The 19,249-nt window shown below is 43.0% G+C and overlaps 2 protein-coding genes across 3 annotated transcripts in view; both read left to right on the top strand.

The window, feature by feature from the left end:
* The first annotated feature begins 234 nt into the window (after nucleotides 1-234).
* poldip2 (polymerase (DNA-directed), delta interacting protein 2) lies at nucleotides 235-8,096 on the top strand. Of its 2 annotated transcripts, XM_079166847.1 has the most exons (11): nucleotides 235-416; nucleotides 3,511-3,586; nucleotides 3,813-3,910; nucleotides 3,996-4,095; nucleotides 4,549-4,624; nucleotides 4,853-4,960; nucleotides 5,190-5,326; nucleotides 5,487-5,513; nucleotides 5,909-6,034; nucleotides 6,312-6,391; nucleotides 6,520-8,096. In XM_079166847.1, exons 1-11 carry the CDS (start codon nucleotides 238-240, stop codon nucleotides 6,632-6,634), a joined length of 1,122 nt encoding a protein of 373 aa, XP_079022973.1. In that variant the 5' UTR covers nucleotides 235-237; the 3' UTR covers nucleotides 6,635-8,096. The 2 variants fall into 2 exon arrangements, with proteins under 2 accessions (XP_079022973.1, XP_079022974.1); XM_079166848.1 differs by lacking the exon at nucleotides 5,487-5,513.
* Nucleotides 8,097-9,903: 1,807 nt separating this feature from the next.
* Nucleotides 9,904-19,249, top strand: part of lrrc75a (leucine rich repeat containing 75A) — a gene marked incomplete at both ends in the record, with an annotated part of 32,322 nt that continues 22,976 nt past the window's right edge. The window contains one exon of the mRNA XM_079166821.1: nucleotides 9,904-10,170. Coding sequence (XP_079022947.1) covers nucleotides 9,904-10,170 — 267 coding nt within the window. The remainder of the gene's footprint in view (nucleotides 10,171-19,249) is intronic.

The raw sequence follows: 19,249 nt of genomic DNA, 5'->3' as shown, positions 1-19,249 counted from the left end.
ACAACTTAATTGCTAAATAATAATAATAATAATAATCAAAGCAAGCTAAAATACCTCAATTTTGTTGGATCATAGCGTGGTGTTACAAATCAGAGACATTCAAGTTTAGCAAATATATCTCGTAAATACGACTCTCTCAATCGCTCCCTGAAGGCAGCTTAATTACATCATTACGCTGTAAATACGTGTTCCGTTACGTGAGCGTGCCCTGCTCACTACTCTCCGGCTGTTGTAAAGATGGCGGCCTGTGCGTTACGCCGAGGCTTGCTGAGCACCGTCAGTAAATACAGCAAGAAGCACACACACAGAATACTGAGCGTCGTTGACGGCAGCAGCGGGTCCGAGGTGTTCAGACCGCGGGTTCAATGCCGGACCTGCGCACTGCCCGTCCAACAGAGGCGGTTCATGACGTCACGGTAAGCGACTCTGCAGCCAAGTGTGAAAATGCTAACATGCTAACGACTTTAGCTAACTACGTACTGCGTCGTCCTCTGCTGTTAGCTAGCTGCTTAGCTAGCTAGCTAGCTAGCTATACAGCTAGTCAGCATGGCTTTGAGCAACAGCTGATCTGACAGCCTTCAAATCTGCGTTAAATCACTCACCATGGAGGATGTTTAAGAAACATTAGTCCTAGTCAGGAGAATTGCATTACGCTTGCCGATCTACATCTCTGAATTTAATAGAAATATGTGTGATTCAAACTTGTGCTGAACTCAAGGATCTTTGTTTATAGTTAATCAATAATAATCAACAGATTATCACTGAGTTCATACTCAACATAATCGATCATTGATGTGGTTGAATCCAACAATAATTATCCTCAGATTAAACAAATCAAAAGCCACAAAGTTGCGTTGTAAAAGGAAGTTCTAACACAAAAAGGTATTTTGAAAATGTAACGTGTCTGCCTGTTATGAACATTAATGACGTCTCTGAGCCTTTTATCTGTGTCTCCCTGGAGTCGTGTTGATAAATGGAAGTGGGGACATATGGAGAATATCTTCTGTCACACAACATATATCATAATATATCTAGAAACCATTCATGCATACAACTGGAATGTGTGTTTGGCTGAAATCAAAGTTCTTCATGAAACTCATGAATAAATGCTTTATTGCCACAAATCACGTCTGCTCCTTAACTTGCAACATTGTAGTGAGAGCTCCTTTGTATAAACAGTGCAGTCCTTATTCATCTTATTAGTTACATTTAGTGTGTTTGGCAAGACAAAGTTAATAAAGGTGACCGTTCTGACCGACCTCACACCACGACCAAGCTGTTTCTATCTCATAAATATGACTTTAATTTATTAACTTTTCATCTTTTTTTTGTGTTATTTTTAGTGTTGTTGTTGAATGTGCTTCCATAGCAATGTGACTGCCGTATAAAGACTTTAGTGACACGGGTACCAGCATGTTGATGTTGGTCTCCAGACATTTCTTGAGTCTTTTCCGACGTCTCTGTGATGGAATGAAAGGAGCGTTGTTGTGATCAGTGCAGATAGAAACGTGTGGCTCTCTGTGTTTAGAAGTAGTTATAAGAAATCTCTTCGTATCACGACTGAAAGTGAGCGGCAGAGTTTTTATTTAATAAATAATAAAACATAACCTCCGTGAGAGGAAGTACAGGTGGGTGGAATACCAGCAGTGATTCAGCCTCAGCTCATCTCTCTCATAGTTCTTGTAACCTTCTTTCATTGTGCAATCACATCTCCGGTCTCACTGAGCCGACCTTTCCCCCACATGACGACGGCTCTGTGGCTTCGCTCCTGTGTGCAGAGCGGTGAAGTCAAACTGTTCCCTCGCTTATTGGCAGGAGAGTTGTTGACCGGAGTTCAGGCTGGTTGCAGGGTTTGAGAAGGGTTGTCTATATTTAGATCTGATTATTGACATTTCTCCGACGGTTTCAGACGTAGAAACAGAAATAAATGTGTTCAAAGAGCTGCGGAGGCCTCGTGTTCTGATGTGCAGCGCAAACATCTGGATATTCCTGAGGCTCTTTGTGCTGCATTCACGTTGAATCATGCAAACCGGATATCATGTTAGTGGACCAATGCTAAAGACTACAGCTAGCAAGGAAACGTGAGCGTACAGGGCGTGCGATTGCAAATATTTGTTAAAAACCTACTTTGCAAATGATATTTATTGGCTGCATCCAAAGATGTGTAACTTCAATGCAATACTAGGAGGCGCCCTCATGAAACTACAATATATGAACTACAAATGTCTCCCTTTTAGTTGCTGAATGTCTTGAAGATCTACAGAGCAGATGCATATTCTGTAGCAGACACAAGAAAGCAATTTGATTTCAGCTGTAAACCACATAAAAAAATCAGGTTACCTCAGGTTATTATTATTCTCACAATAACCTGAAACCTCCTACAGTGTGATGTGTAATCCCACGGTCCATATATCCACCTCATTAATCCCCCACTCTTCATCTCTGTGGGGAAGATTAGCTCTGCACAAGTATGCGTGTTATTTATTTGAAGTGACCAGCTGTTGTTGTCAGCGTTAACATGTATTCAGTGTGTGTGTGTGTTGTTGTGAGTCTGCAGGCGAGGGGGCGTAGAGATTAGAGTGATATTCCTCTTTGTTGACATCAGACAAGTCGAGGTGTTTTATTCAATCTGGTCAAAGTTGTGATTGAGATTACGGCTGACGGGGAGCAGAGATTCTCCTTTAGAAGCTTCTTCTCTTCACAACTGTTTGATTTTACTAGTTGAGGCTCCTCAGGGATTTATAAACCCTAATATGTCCTGATAGGACGTTGTTTTGATCTCCGTCTACATTCTTTGTATACAGATGTTATTTTTTTAGGGCGGCAACCTCTGTTGTCTTAAAGCTGCATTCTCTCTACTGTCCACCAGGGGGCGACTCCTCTGGTTGTATAGAAGTCTATGAGAAAATGACTCTACTTCTCTCTTGATTTATTACCTCAGTAAACATTGTAAACATGAGTTTATGGTTTCAAGTCTTCTTCAATACAGCATGATGTTCATTTAGTAAATGATGGTCCATTTAGAGTCAAACAGACCATAAAGCAGGGGATGCTTTAGGGGCGGGGCTACACAGTGATTGACAGGTCGACACCAGAGACGTATACAGCGTCTCTACGTCACTCCTCCTCAGTCCAGATGTGGTCACTTCCTGTTCACTGGCTGAGAAAAAAAACAAGATGGCGACGGCCAAAACGACAAACTCAAGAACATCAGTCCACAAACCAATGAACAATGTCACGACGACCACGTCCACTTCTTATATACAGTCTGTGGCGCTTTTCTTTTGAAGTTGGTTACACACACACACACACACACACACACACACACACACACACACACACACACACACACACACACACACACACACACACACACACACACACACACACACACACACACACACACACACACACACACACACACACACACACACACACACACACACACACACACACACACACACAGAGCGTCCAGTGTGTCATGGTGTTGCCTGTGTTTGGCAGGAGCAGGCCTGAAGGGAAGATTTTGGAGACGGTGGGAATGTTTGAGGCTGTGAAGCAGCACGGAAAATATGAAACGGGACAGGTGAGTGAGTCTGCAGGAGGCCTTCTACAGCATCACACCACATGAGTCTATATTAGAGTCTTTACTACCGTCTGCTCTGTTTTCAAGTATCTATTTGTTTTGCTATGATGGCACATTTGCCCAATCCTGTCAAGTGAATGTAATCTAATTTTCTGCTTTATTAAACCTCCTGCTGATATAATCTCACTGCTTGTTGTCCCCCCCCCCCCCCCCCCCCCCCCCTCAGCTGTTTCTCCACAGCGTGTTTGGCTACAGAGGCATCGTGTTGTTTCCTTGGCACGCCCGACTCTACGACAGAGACATCACGCCTCCCATGACCGAGAGGTAAACCTCCGGCTGAAGGACTGGCTGGTTTTGTGGTTTTAAAAAACAAAGATTTATTTTTGTCTCTGTCGCCGTCTTCCTTCAGCAAACCTGATCCTCCGGGAGCCCACGGCTCCAAGGAGGTGAAGGGGAAGACCCACACCTACTACCAAGTCCTGATCGACACCAGGGACTGCCCTCACATAGTAAGTCCCTGCAGCAGCATGTTCTCCCTTTAAAGCTGTGTTTATACTCAAACTACAACACAAAGGAGTTTATACTCAACATGCATTATTCTCTAAACGCCAGAGAACCAACAAACTAGATGTTCTGTTTAACGAGAAAACAACGACTGTAACGGCAAAACGCCATAAACCGACCTCCACATGGAGGAATTGTAGATAAAGTAAACTAATATTAATACATTACTTTATCGCCTTTTATACGAGCCCTGTAAGGAAAGATATCGGCCTCTGTTTAGTTGATTTTAGGTTGAAATGTCCTTCAATTCCCCAAATTGCAGGGGGGCTTTATAATCTGTACATCATACAACGTCGTCTGTCCCAGGACCCTCGTATCGGACGCCACCACTGAGGTGGTTCATTAGCGTGTCGAGTCGCTCCCCATCGGTGTGACTTTTCTCTCGTTGTGTTTGACAGTCTCAGAGGTCTCAGACGGAGGCAGTGACGTTTCTGGCCAACCACGACGACAGCAGAGCCCTGTACGCTATCCCAGGTATGAGAGACCACCGGCACGTTGACCGCTCAGTACGGTCACGTGTGTGAGTCACACGTCTATCGGACATTATCATTCTACCGTCTTTAATTCTGCTCCAGTATAAAACATTCAGATTCACGTCTCTTATAGTTGATGAAACTTTCCCTTTTCATGTGTTTTATAGTCGGCTTCATCCCCGTGTGTGTGTGTGTGTGTGTGTGTGTGTGTGTGGTTTCTCTCCTTCAGGTCTGGACTATGTGAGCCATGAAGACATCCTGCCCTACAACTCTGCAGAGCAGATCCCGATCCAGCACGAGCTGTTTGAGCGCTTCCTCATGTTCAACCCGGCCAAATGTAAACCTCGTTCCTCACACAAACCTCTAAAGATGTCTTATTTCTAATATAGCTAACGAACCAAAATACTATCGTCAACTATTTACTTTTACTTTGTTTATGTCTTCAAAGGACGCTTGTTTTTCTGTGGCTTAGGATGCTCGTGTGTCATATTTTATTTGGGCCGTTTTAAGTTTAAGTTTACGCTGTTGAAGTAACCGTGACCTGTGTTCTCCGTGTCGTCCTGTAGCTCCTCCGTTCACAGCCAGAGACACCCTGAAGGCCTGGCAGGAGAAGAACCACCCCTGGCTGGAGCTCTCAGACGTCCACAGGGAGACCACGGAGAACATCCGGGTCACCGTCATCCCCTTCTACATGGGCATGAGGGTAAATCACCAGAGTAACTTACCGCGTCGCATGGGGGGCCATTTTGGTTCCGACGATCCAAAAACACCCCGGCTCCTCGTTGGCTCCTCGTTGGCTCCTCGTTGCCGCCGTTTTCTGTTTTGTTCTGTAGCTGCTAATAGAAAGTCTTTCTTGTTCTCAGGAGGCCCAGAACTCCCATGTGTACTGGGTGAGTAGTTGTCTTTATTATCTGTCACTGTGGGAACAGCTGGGAGCTTTAAACACGTCTGTGTCAGCAGGCTTTAATGGCTTTAATGGCACGAAAGTTGCCAAAGTATCAAAATGAAACCGTATGCAATGATACTGGGCTGCAGCTTGTTCTCATTTAAACAGAGCACATGTGAACTCACATTGTAGCGGCGCTTCAGCAATAAACTTTAATGTTTTACATCTGTATTGTCCACAATCCAGTGGGATCGCATATACAGTATATATGGGTATCATATATGTGTTTATACACATGGGTCACAGGACGTTCTGTACCGAAGGTTTCAGTTGGAGTACACGTGTTATTACATGTGTTATTACACCTCTAGTACCGACGTGTCTGTCGTCTTCCTGCAGTGGCGCTACTGCATCCGTCTGGAGAACATGGGCAGCGAGGTGGTCCAGCTGAGAGAGAGACACTGGAGGATCTTCAGCCTGTCAGGAACCCTGGAGACGGTCCGAGGACGAGGAGTCGTAGGCCGGGTTAGAGCACACACACACACACACACACACACACACACTCACACTCACACTCACACTCACACTCACACTTTAATTTATTAGAAAAGGTATTTTTATTGGAACGTAAGTCACTGAGCAGTGAACGCACGGAACTGAAATGCACAAACAGGAATTTAAAATCCATTTTAAAACATAAATATAATTTTATTTTTCATTTGTTTTTTATGGATGATTGTTTCTGTTTAAAGTGCGTCGATGCTCTGCGTGTGAACACAGACTGATCTTGTTTCTCTCTCAGGAGCCGGTGTTGTCTAAAGAGCAGCCGGCCTTCCAGTACAGCAGCCATGTGTCTCTACAAGCCCCCAGCGGTCACATGTGGTGAGTCTACCGTCACTAACATCACTAACATCACTACTACCGTCACTGCTGCGTCCTCTACTCTCCGGTTCTTCCTCCAGAGGCTCAAACATCTCCGTCCTCTCTTCTTCTTCTTCTGTTGTTTTTAGGGGGACGTTTCGCATCGAGAGGACCGACGGCTCCCACTTCGACGTCCGCATCCCTCCCTTCTCCCTGGAGAGCAACAAAGACGACAAAGCGCCCCCCGCTGGCTACACATTCTAACTGCGAGTAGTCTCCTCCCACCTGCAGGCCCCCTCCCCCCCCCACACACACAGCCTTCAGCTTGAGTCAGGTGCTGCAGAGGGAGAATATAGACGTCATCGACTAACTCACATGAGGTGGAGACGTTATCGACCGTTCAAGAGACACGACACAGTGAAGAGGAGGGAGGGAGGGAGAGTTTTTTTTTTTTATTATCGAGGGAATCTTTCCTGCTGGGTTCATGAAAAGAGCAACAACTGCAGCCGAGCTTCAACCTCCAGTTGGTTCTTCCAGTCTAACATGTTACTAACTCCTCCGAGATGTTCTCCTTTTGAATTCGTACAAACACAAACTCACGACTCGTAGCTTTCATCCCGACCCGGTTTCTGTTTCTCATTCTACGTCTATCAACGGTTTAGTTGCGTCAGGTTGACTTATGAGCTGCTTGTCGTGTGTAAGTTGCTTTTATTTACAACATTGAAGCACAGTGGATGGAATCCCTCACGTCAACAGAAAAGACTCGTCAAAGTTAAACCAAATGTCTGATTTAAAACGTATATTTTATGTATTTACCTTCATGTCGTTCAGTGGATCTCTGGCAGCAGTGAGGAGGTCCGTCAGCTGTGCACGTCTTAGTTTAAAGTCTCGTATCTCAGGTACAGTTTATACTTTATATCTGTTTAGTCCTCTGAGAAAAACACTGATTACAAGTTTAGTGATCACACAAAGACAATTTGGTGTTCAGATGCTTTAGAAACAAAAGGTGTTAAAAAAATCTACATCTGAGTAAATATGTTACAGGATATAATTCAACCTTTTAGTTTCTTTATAATACATTTAATTCTTGACAGATTTGCTGGTTTATGGCGTCTTCTTGCTTCTTCACAGTTCCTTTTTGTTTGTTCGTCTTCTGCTGTTTTAGAGAATAACGCGGAGTATAAACAAAGCCTTAAAACACGTCGCATCGTGACTTCACACTGACTCAGCGTATAAAACCAGTAACGGGAGTGATTATGTAATTATAATTTATATAGTATTTAGATCATTTCTTAAATCCCTGTTGACTTTAACGTCCTATTCTCTTGATCAGTGCTTCAATAACTCATAATTCCATCCTGTGATTCAATGCTGTAAAAGATCAAACTAACAGCTCAAGGATGGGGGGGGGGGGGGGACTGTAAATGTTGACGTACAAAGAAAATCTTCTTTTTGCCGTAAAGAAGGTGAGATTCAGCTCTTAGTTAATAACAAATGCAGAAACCATGAAGTAGTTAAAGCTGAAAACCAGCCTGAAGCGTTCGTCCTGGACGTCGTTGGTTTTTAATCTCTGACGAGAGAAACGAGTTATTTCTCTCCGGTTAACGAGAGGAAATGAACTAAACACTGTTTTTATTTCCATAAGTGTTTTGAAGCGACTGTGATGGTTGAGATGCTACTGTAAATATAAATGTAATTAAAGGCCAAACAAATAAACCTTTTTTGAAAAGTACACTTCGACATTTCTTGTGTAAGTTATTTATATTCAGGCTCGCATTGTATCTGTTGAATGAGGTTTAATTTGACTGTTTTTGTTGAACACAGTATATCCTCTTCATGTACTGTACTACTGCTGCTGCAAATATATATATATCAGTGTATATACAGCCACCAGCAGGGGGCAGTGTAACCCTCTCCTTGTCTACGCATTGATCTCTAGTGTATGAAGCATGTGATCACATTTACTGCATTGAATGAACATTTTTACAATGATTCCTCACTGAGATGTTGACTTACACTCAGTCTGGTGAAACTGCTTTATAGAATATAATATCTTATTACATTATGCAGATTCACAAAAGCATTTTAAAGGAACAGATAAGTGAATGTTTCTTCTTCTTTACTCAATAAGAAAAAAGACTCGAGGCCATTTATAAATGTAATCTTTTAAAAACTTTAATTTCAATATGTTGCGTTGACAATGTAACAGATGTTATGAAGCATTTTTTATTTATTTACAATAAACATTAAGTACAATCAATAGCACCAATTCCATTAATAAAGAAAGCAGGAAATTAACATCAACATATAGTAAAGATAATAACACATGTAGAGATGATGTGACTTACTTCTGCCTCAATATGCTAGCTAGCATTAATCAATTAGCCTAATTTATATTGTAGATATTATTTTTAATAATTTTTCCAATCTATTATGCCGATTTTACTAAAATACTACAAGATCGTAAAAGGCACAAATCACCTCGACAATATATAAATAGATACTTTATTAATCCTGCAAAGTAAAGAATATTAAATATAAAATGCACAATATATACAATGAAATAGAATAATATTAAATTAACTAACTAAACAATAGTGCAAAGATTTAACTAAAACAAATATAATGCGGAAAAACATTAACAACGACGCGTTACTTAATGTAAATTGTCACGTGGCCTTTTTAGAGAACGAAACGACCGCAAACTTTTTGTCGGCGCTCGCGCTCCTCTGCCCGCCCTTCCCTTCCCTGCCATCACGTGCACTCGCTGCGCGCGCCCACCACTCAGTTGAACAGGAGGGTGAAACGTATAATTCAGTCCCAGCAGAAGAAGGACCGAGGAAGCACCTCAGAGACGGCCGATGCGTCTGCGTCCCATTCCGGGAGCGGAGGGAGGATCCACCTTGGAGAAGGACGAATGTGTTTTTGTTTCAGTGTGTGCGCGATGAAGGGCAGCGCGTGCAGGGAGGAGGGAGGAGAGGAGACAGCGGTGATCTTGAAGGAGACGTAAACATTGCCATGCCCTGCTTCATGCACCACCTCCTCGGATGCGTTGTTTCCTCCTCCGTCGGGCTTTAGAGGATAACAGCAGAGGAGGTAACGCGGTTGTTTGGAGGTAAATATATATTTTTTGGAGATGGTGGTGAAGTTGTGCTCGGGATAGGAGGTCTGCAGACTCTGCACGCAGGAGAGGAGTCCTGCGTCCTCCTGACTTTGCTGTGTCCGTGGTTTTTCTTATTGCGGACATGCTGCACGCAGCATCCTCGGACCTGTTCCCGACCTGAGCTGCACCCTCCAGGATTACCCAAGTTCACCCAAAAACTGTCACTTGTGTACTTTGGAGCCATTTACTCTCCTGTGACTGGGTGATGATGAGCATTCTTCACGTGCAGTTTGGATTTGTTTTGCTCCCAGCTGCTGACACTCTGATGAGCAAAGTATCCCAAACACTGATCAGACCCGGATGTGCGTGACTGCTTGGGGTTTTTGCACCACCAGCCTTTGTTGTCATCCACGCTAACACAGCATCCCCAATGGGTGCCAAGCAGACCAAGGGCCAGGAGTCCGGAGGGGCGAGCCCCCAGCACGGCTGGAGGCGAACGCCCACCAAGGAGCGCGGTGGCGGCGGCGACATCTTGGCCTCCCTCATGCTGAAGTCGGGGGACCGGCTGAGCCGCGGCGGGTCGACGCCGCCGCCGCCGCCTTACCAGCGCCGCATCGGCATGATCCAGGAGATGATGCTGATGGCCAAGCAGGGCAAGCAGGACGAGGCCACAGAGATGCTCAAGACACTCAGACAGGTATAGCAGCTCTGTGTGTGTGTGTGTGTGTGTGTGTGTGTGTGTGTGACGCTCTCGGGGTCACAAGGTCACCACAAGCATCCCTTCCTCTGTTCATTTCTTTTCTGTGTTGATGTCATCACCGGATGCAGAAACAGAACCCAGACTCTCAGACTGTTGACGCGATGACTTTTAAATTGAATCAGCGTTTGATGAATTGAGCTCTGCTGCACTGCTCGGCCTTCAAATATGGAATGGGAATCACCAGAGGCCCCTACTTCACGATATTATCCTGATACTTAAAAGTTACTACGAGGAACTTCCATTTAGTGTTGACTCTGTCGCCCCCTGTGGACTAAAGTGGTAGTGTCTCTGAGCACCAGAGTCTCTTTAGAAAACCTCTCATTTTACTGCAGCAGGGTCTGACAGTCTGCTCCTCTCAGTCGTGGTTCTGGTTCTCCCGTGCCCCCCTTCCCTCCAGCGGTTCCAGCAATATGTCCTGAGTCTGGCTCCCAGCGGGGGCCGACGAATTAGATTTTTGCGCCGAATCCGACCCGGTGGCACCTATAAAAACAGCCAATCTTCTCTCTAACGGTCTCGTTTACTTATTAGACTGAGACTGTTTCATAACCAGTTTAAAGTTCCTCAATTACTTAGTAACTTAAATTCACGATACGTTGTGCGATTTTAAACATTCTTAGTGAAAAATTGCTATTTGTTACCTTTTTTTCATCTGTTTTATTTATTAATAAGATAACGTTTTCACTTGGTTCGTCACGCTTAATTCATTTTTCCAGTCGACTGAGAAAGCAAAATGTTTAATTTGCATTTGCAATAATAGTAGTTTATATAATAACAGATAATTGGTGTCCATGTATAGATACAAAACTGTTCCATTAAATATCACTATTGATTTTTCTCTCCACCCTTAGTTGCTACGATTTATAGCCTCTACGTTTTTCAAGACATTATTGCAGCTCTCTGCTGTTGCTGCTAAAACAAAAAAAGCCACCAGTTGAGTTGGTCGGATTTGTAGAAGCCGTAAAGAAAAGAAAGGATCTGTACCAATTATGCAAAGTTAATCTAATGTGCGATTATCATTTGGGAGGAGAGGGAAATGGAGAGAGAGGATAAGAGTGAAGACGCTATAAGCTCTCATCCCTGTAGACAGAACTGCACACAATCCATATGCTGCCGCTGTTTATCCCTCTATGACTCAACCACAGGGAACCTTATACACACACACACACACACACACAATGCTTTCACAGTTTATTGTTTCGGGCTGCTTTTGTGTTCCAGTTTTCTTATCATTTAGCATTCTTACCATCCAGAGGAGGAGAGTCACAGTCTCTGGTGATGTCCAGGTTATAAATATACACCCAGGTTTAAAACTGGGCTTTGTCTGATAGGACAAAAAAGGAATTCATTGTCTTTTTGTTTAATCAATCATCAGAAGATTGAACAATCTGGTAAATGAAAGTCTCTCAGGTGTAAATGACAAAACTGGTTTTCAGCTTCAGTGTGCAGATTTTGCTGCTTTTCTTAGATCGCTGTAAACTGAATGTCTTTTGACTGTTGATCGTGGTAATTTGACGAGTACAAAAGAGAACGTCCATTGAGGTTAGCTGTCACAGTGACAACACGGTCAGTAGGGCCGTAAAGTGTCGTAAACACCTAGACGGAGGGGCTGGCTAGTTAGCTTGTTAGCTTGTGCTTCTCCAGAGAGAGACGAGGAGCGAGGCGGAGGGACCGTTGGACCACCGGCCCACTGTTCAGCTAATTTTCTGTAACCACAAAAGCATGGCGGAATTAGCAAGCTAGCTAACTAGCTAACTAGAGACCGGGAATGAGGCGGAGGGAACGTTGTACCCAGCGCTGTCGCTGGCCACCGGCCTGCTGTACGGCTCAATCGCTGTAACCAGTGTAGCAATGCAGAATTAGCAAGCTAGCTAGCCATCTGTCACTAGGTAGATAGGTTACTAGTTTGAGTGAAAGAGTAGTAGACATACATGTCAAATGTCTAGAATGTACCAGGATGCACGGAGTGAGATTCTGACGCCCTGGGTCTCTGTCGGCCATGTTTAAATTCCTCGGGGGAATAAATGTATACGAATAAATGTGGATGAATATCTGTAAAATGTATCCTGGTCCATAACATCCTCTGCACTCGTATTTTGGGATGCCATTTTTGATGTTGGAAGTTAAGCTAGTTATAGCTAGCAATACAAGCGAAGAAAACAAGGAAGTTCTGTTTGTTTTTTTACTTTAATTACACAATGGCTAAAAGCTGAAAGAGTGCACTGAAGGGTGGTCGTATTTTTGTAGTCCAACAGGAAGTTAGCATCGCACAAACAGCCAATGGGATTCTTCCATTGGATTTTGGATTATTGCAGAAAATAATAACAAACGTGTATGATCCTTCAAGATAATCTTCACAAATAAACTCCACTTTTATGATGTTTGAAGTGTAATGTAAAAGCGTTATAGATATGTTATGTCTATAAAGGAACTCCACCACGGTCACGTGACTTCACGTTAGTCTATAAAGGAACTCCACCACGGTCACGCGACTTTACGTTAGTCTATAAAGGAACTCCCCCACGGTCACGTGACTTCACGTTAGTCTATAAATGAACTCCACCACGGTCACGTGACTTCACGTTAGTCTATAAAGGAACTCCACCACGGTCACGTGACTTCACGTTAGTCTATAAAGGAACTCCACCACGGTCACGCGACTTCACGTTAGTCTATAAAGGAACTCCACCACGGTCACGTGACTTCACGTTAGTCTATAAATGAACTCCACCACGGTCACGTGACTTCACGTTAGTCTATAAAGGAACTCCACCACGGTCACGTGACTTCACGTTAGTCTATAAAGGAACTCCACCACGGTCACGCGACTTCACGTTAGTCTATAAAGGAACTCCACCACGGTCACGCGACTTCACGTTAGTCTATAAAGGAACTCCACCACGGTCACGTGACTTCACGTTAGTCTATAAAGGAACTCCACCACGGTCACGTGACTTCAGGTTAGTCTATAAAGGAACTCCACTACGGTCACGTGACTTCACGTTAGTCTATAAAGGAACTCCACCACGGTCACGTGACTTCACGTTAGTCTATAAAGGAACTCCACCACGGTCACGTGACTTCACGTTAGTCTATAAAGGAACTCCACCACGGTCACGTGACTTCATGTCTCCACCACTAAGCTAAAGGAGGACTAGTGTTCTAGTGAGGACGTTTAGTTGTCTCATTTACACTCTTTTTTTAAGACACGTAAAAGCTTCTAAATTCACTAGAGGGGTATTTACTGACCTATTTTATATCGTAGAACTAAACTTTAAAATCTCTTCGGATTGTATTAATCACAAACCTTCGAGACAAGGAATCCTGAAGTGCAATAATGCGCTTTATTCTACTGGTGGCTCGTCTGAAGAGAGCAGCTTAAATTGTCAGATTTAAGTCCCTTTTCTTTATCTGGCCTCATTGTGAGATATTCAGGCTTTTATTTGCAAACAGCCTCTTTCACTGGACCTCCATTATGGCGTCTGCTGCTTGGAGATTTGTGGTGAACTATAAAGCCTCTATCGGCACTTAGTGGACTACTTCTCCTGTCATTAGGGCGACTTGTACACAATTTACAAACTTAACATAATTCCTCATCTCATCAGCGCGTCTATTCTTTACACAGTTATTTAAGCACCAAGCAGTGCTGTACTGTCAATAGAAAGGAGAAGACTTGAACCAGTGGGTGAAGGGTTGAAGTCCAGCTCTTCTGGAAGGAAGCAGCTGTTATTGGAGCGATCAGCGGCGTTATCAGCCCTATGAAGCGGACGTTTGAAGTCACCGACAAACACAGACAAGACAAACACAAAACGGAGGACTTTCATTTTCTTTATTCACGCTTATTTTGTTCTGCACAACTGTCGTGAAGTTCACAAAGAAACTGTAAAAGAACAAAAGCAGTAAATGCTCTTCAGTTGCGACAGGAACTTCAGCCACCGGCAGAGCTACGAGTGGAGGAAACGAGTGAGATGTGTGTTGACCAAATGTATGGACCCATAATTTAGTAAACTTTGATTTGTAAATAGTTCATTTTAAAGTAGCTTTGATGTGTGCGAGAGAGAGAGAGCAAGACCCTCAGCCCTGTAACTTTTTACCTGTAAATTTGTCCGTTTGATTATATAGAGGAAGATCTTAAGAATCAAGCCCTCTTTTATTATTAAAGACTATTACGAATACTGTCGAATTTTCTGTAACCAATCTACTTCCTGTTTACACCGGCACCCGCATGCCCAGTGTACGTGAATAGACAGGTGTTAGTCTGGACGGAAATAAGTTGTAAAACGCCCGTGTGGACGGAGATCGTTTCCATTTTAAATCCCCGGTTCTTAAAACGTATCAGTGTGGACGCGGCCTCAGAGAGTTGGAGGCGGAGACCGGAGGATAAAAAACAACATGTTGGGTCATGAAAACAAAATTACAGAACGGTACATGACGAACGGATCACACGATGAATTGGATGAAGGCAATTACTGAGGAAAAGAATACACATCATGAGGGTTAAGCTGTAACAGACGCTGATGAAGAAGAAGAAGAAGAAGAAGAAGAGAGGCAGCATCAGCGAGTGATTACAGAATCATTAGAGGACACTCGGGGAAGAAAAAGAGGGGAAATGACACAGAAGAAGAAGAAGCTTGTTACCAGGCTCTCATCCACGTTGGAGGGGGGGGGGGGGGGCCAAATAGACATTGATTATCAAGCTGGAGCTCTGTTAAGAGCTAACGAGGAGGCCACCTTCTTAATCACCGCCCTTCAGTTTACTCCCCCCCCCCCCCCTTCAGCTGACCACTAAACGATGAGCATCAGACCATGGAAACCTCCTCGAGCACTAAATGTATCCTCAGAGGTTCCCTCGCTGTTTGAACACTGTAATCGATACTAGTACTCTTATCAATACTGCTTATCGGTTCCTTTTTGATTATATTGTGGGGAAAAAAAGACAATTAATCGATAAAAGAATCGTCATTGCGTCATTATTCTTGTATGTAAACAAACAGCATAGCAAGAAGTTCCTAAAATCTTTAAAATACATTCACATCTAAACATTTATCTCAGAAATGATCTTTCATTGATGATCCTGTTGTTCTGATCACTCTCCGTATGACATCACTCTCCGTATGACATCACTACCGTATGACATCACTACCGTTACCGGGCGGCTGCTCCACCAACAGATGTTCTGTTCTGCTTGTTGGTCACATGTTGTGATGAACTTACTTGTGAGGGTTTTATTGTGACGACCAGACTTCTCAAATGTTTTCTTCTCTCTGATCATGATGTGAGTCTCACACTGTACTGAGCCGGAGACAAAGAGACAAAGACAAAGACAAAGAGACGAGGACGTCTCACTCAGGAACTAATAAAGTACCGATAACAGAACCTTTAACTCCGGACCGTTTTAATACTCTTCTGGTTTTTACTCATTTAGAACTGGTTAACGGTTATAACCGTGTTTCTTTTCTGGAGTAACGAGAGGTTCTGCGTTGATTAAACTACTGAATCTCTTTTGTGTAAAGTTACGGCCACAAAAGGCTACAACCTTTTACATGCATTGTACTGTTAATTTGCACATCCTCCTTTTTCTTTCTTCTTGTCAGCACTTGGAGCGCAGCGTCTCAACATGGTGCCGTTTGATTGATTCAGCGTTTGTTTTTATGCTGCACTTTGAGTCTCGGCTGTGAATCGAGCGCTGCAGTCTGTACCTTCTGTTCCACCGACAGATCATTTAACTTCATTCCACGACAGTTCAGATGTTTCCTACTACGAGCCAGTTCCTGTGAGAGACGTTGGTGTGAAGTTACAATGAAAATGTTGCCATAGATTTGCCATCATGAGGAATTAATATTCATTCAAATTAAAGCTTTTTTTCTTCATTGCAGTCATTTTAATTTGTCCTATTATTGAAGTGAGACTAATAAACCAATGTCTAATTCCATCACAGGGCCCCAGAGAGCCATGTCCGTGACACCAGGACTCAGATAAATGGAACGCAGCCATCGTTCATGGTTTCATCCGGCAGAACATCAAAATATCAAACCTGAGAAGATGTTTAATCGGGCAAAATAATCGCCATTAATATGGAAATAAGAATAACAATAATAGTTATTCAGCTGTGGTGAAAGAACCTCTTTATCATGTCAGAGGTGGACGAGTCGGGTCAGAGTGTGATCTTTAATTAAAGGTCAATACCGGCTTCATATACTGTGTATATATATATATATATATATATATATATATACACAGTATATGTATGTTCCTCCTCCCGGTTGTCATTTCCTCTCATCTTCCTAAGAGCATTCGTGTTTTTGGTCTCCAGCTCCGTCTTTGTTCATCTGGACTCGGACCAAAACGCTTTGATGCCGACCGGCACTCATTAGTGTGAGCGCTGCTGTCTAATGAAAGAAAAGACCACACCGTTTACCCTCGCGTGTGTGTGTGTGTGTGTGTGTGTGTGTGTGTGTGTGTGTGTGTGTGTGTGTGTACACACACTCTCCCGTTAAGAGTTCAAGAAGTAGACGTTTCTATTTTGTCCTTCTCATGTTTATTTCATGAGGCGGCTGTTGTTAATAATTGATGTCTACTCTGGAGAGTGAATATACCAAATATATATACAAAGTCATCTGCTTTTGTTTCAATGTGTTCCACAGTTTATTTTTGACTCTTTACCATTGCAGACCTTGCTGGTTCGTAAATGAACACGTATTTGCAAAGCGCCTCAAATCATTATAATAATATATTTGTATGTTTCCATTAACAAAATGTAATGTAATGTAATGTGGTTTATTTCTACAAATTCAAAATGCAGATTGTCGCCAACCCTTTAAAGGGAATAGTTTGACATTTTGGGAAAACGGTTATTCGCTTTCCCCCCAAAAGCATCCTCATATGTGATTTGTACCCGCAGTTTATTACGACACATATTTGCCGTAGTCCCAATTTTGGAGATAAATGGAAGGCAGCGTAAGATAAACCTTTGTGTAGCCTAAAGGGAGTCTGGTGCTCAGAAACCACTTTAGTTCCTTGTAGTAACTTTGACGCACAGGTCTAAGAGCGGAATCTATCTTCCTTTAATTCTTCACCCACGTTATTAAATAACAAGCTCATATTTAACATTGAAAGAGGTCAAAAAGAGAATCAATTTAGCCGATTAAACAAATGTAGAGTAGATCAGAGATGAGCTACGAGGTTAGCGGGTGTTGTCCACCCAAGATTACAAAATATCAATTTAACCTGAATTTAAATCTGAATCCATCACCTTTAAAACCAAAAATCCATCGGAAGCGTTTACATGAGCTCACAGCGAAATACTGCAGCCGATAGAAATAACTAGTCGGTAGTCTTTCATCGTCGGAAAGACAATTAAAATACCCACAATGCATCTTGTGTGATGGTGTGATGTCAACTGGAAACAATGGGATAGAACGTACACCTGTTGATGCTCTAATTGTAGGTTTCTCTAATCCGTGTTGCTATTAATGTCGCTCCCTTCTGAAAATACGGATTAATGTGTGTGTGTGTATGTGTGATGGTGTGTGTGTGTGTGTGTGTGTGTGCGTGTGATAGTGTGTGTGTGTGTCATTCAGTCAAAGCGCCTCCTACGCAAAACAATAGTCAGCATGGAAACCTCAGTGAGTCATACCTTTTTGTGGGAGAGCAAGAATCTTCCCCCCCCCTCTCTCTCTTTCTCTATCTTTCTCTCTGTCTTTCTCTCTTTCTGTCTCTCTCTCTCCCCCCTCTTTCTGTCTCTCTCTCTCCCCTCTCTCTTTCTCTTTCTCTTTCTCTCTCTCCATGGTTGGCATTGTTGCCACTTAACCGTCTGCAAAAAAACAAACCCTGAACAAACACCAGTAATATATGTGCAGACACAATGATCCTGCACTGCATTCACACAAATCACAACAGCGGTGAGGATAGAACCCATTACAGAGTGTTTGAGGAAGAGCGGTACTCAATGGCTGTTGTCCTCGTGATGAAAGGAACTAAATCAACACAGCATAGTCAGAATATAGAAAATACAAATATTATAATTGAGGTTCATTCTGGACGTTTGGAAACAAACAAAAGAAATCTTGAAACCAGTTACAAACAAATAGTATATTGTGTCTTTTGTGTGAATGCTAGTATTGTATTTTATGTAGATTGACGGCGTTGCAGCCGTATTATTACAGGTTTTGTACTTCTTTTCTCCATGTACCAGTAATACATTTACAATATCCACGAGTTAATCTGTCGCATATGGTGTGGTTGTTCTCTCGAAAGGTTGACATTTTTTTAAATGGATCTCCAGAATCCGAGTCTGGCATTTTGGCTGTCTCCATCTTGGTTTTCTGCAACCAGTGAACAGGAAGTGACGTAGAGACGCCGTACACGTCTCTGGTAGAGACCTGTCAATCACTGTGTAGCCCCATCCTAAAGCATCCAATGCTTTATGGTCTGTTTGACTCTAAATGGACCATCATTTACTAAATGAACATCATGCTGTATTGAAGAAGACTTGAAACTAGAGATTGAGACCATAAACTCATGTTTACAATGTTTACTGAGGTAATAAATCAAGAGAGAAGTAGAGTCATTTTCTCATAGACTTCTATACAACCAGAGGAGTCGCCCCCTGGTGGACATTAGAGAGAATGCAGCTTTAACACATGAAGCATTTACATAATTTTTCAGAACTGAGGCCGGATGTTTTTAACACCACATGGTCCTCAGTGAGGTGAATGCCAATTATTTTGGTGACCCAAACTTTTTCTGTACTTCCACAATCCAGCTATATAGCTTCCACTCGTGTTTCTATAAATGTCAATATGTAATGAGCAGATAACCCGGACTTTTCCCGACCACATTCAAACCCCTCATTTCCATTTTGCACTCTGTGTGAGCTCCAAATGTCAGGATTTCTCTTTATCTAATTGGGCAGCTGCCATGAAATGAGCACATTCATACTACCGAGGGAGCTCGTGACCTTTCCTTCACTCCTACGACGAGTAAGGCCACGATGTCATGGTGTCATTCACTGTGTCCG

The sequence above is a fragment of the Pholis gunnellus genome, assembly GCF_910591455.1.
Source record: "Pholis gunnellus genome assembly, chromosome: 9".
In the NCBI taxonomy this organism is placed as follows: Eukaryota; Metazoa; Chordata; class Actinopteri; order Perciformes; family Pholidae; genus Pholis; species Pholis gunnellus.
The sequence above is the reverse complement of the archived record's forward strand: the minus strand, read 5'-3'. Positions and strand labels throughout refer to the sequence as shown.

What these genes read in the sequence shown, in the direction of transcription:
- poldip2 (XM_079166847.1), top strand. Translation starts at nt 238, where the DNA reads ATGGCGGCCTGTGCGTTACGCCGAGGCTTGCTGAGCACCGTCAGTAAA. An exon ending in CCTTCTACATGGGCATGAGG is followed by an intron (nt 5,327 to 5,486) that starts GTAAATCACCAG and finishes TCTTGTTCTCAG; the next exon opens with GAGGCCCAGAACTCCCATGT. An exon ending in GACGAGGAGTCGTAGGCCGG is followed by an intron (nt 6,035 to 6,311) that starts GTTAGAGCACAC and finishes TTTCTCTCTCAG; the next exon opens with GAGCCGGTGTTGTCTAAAGA.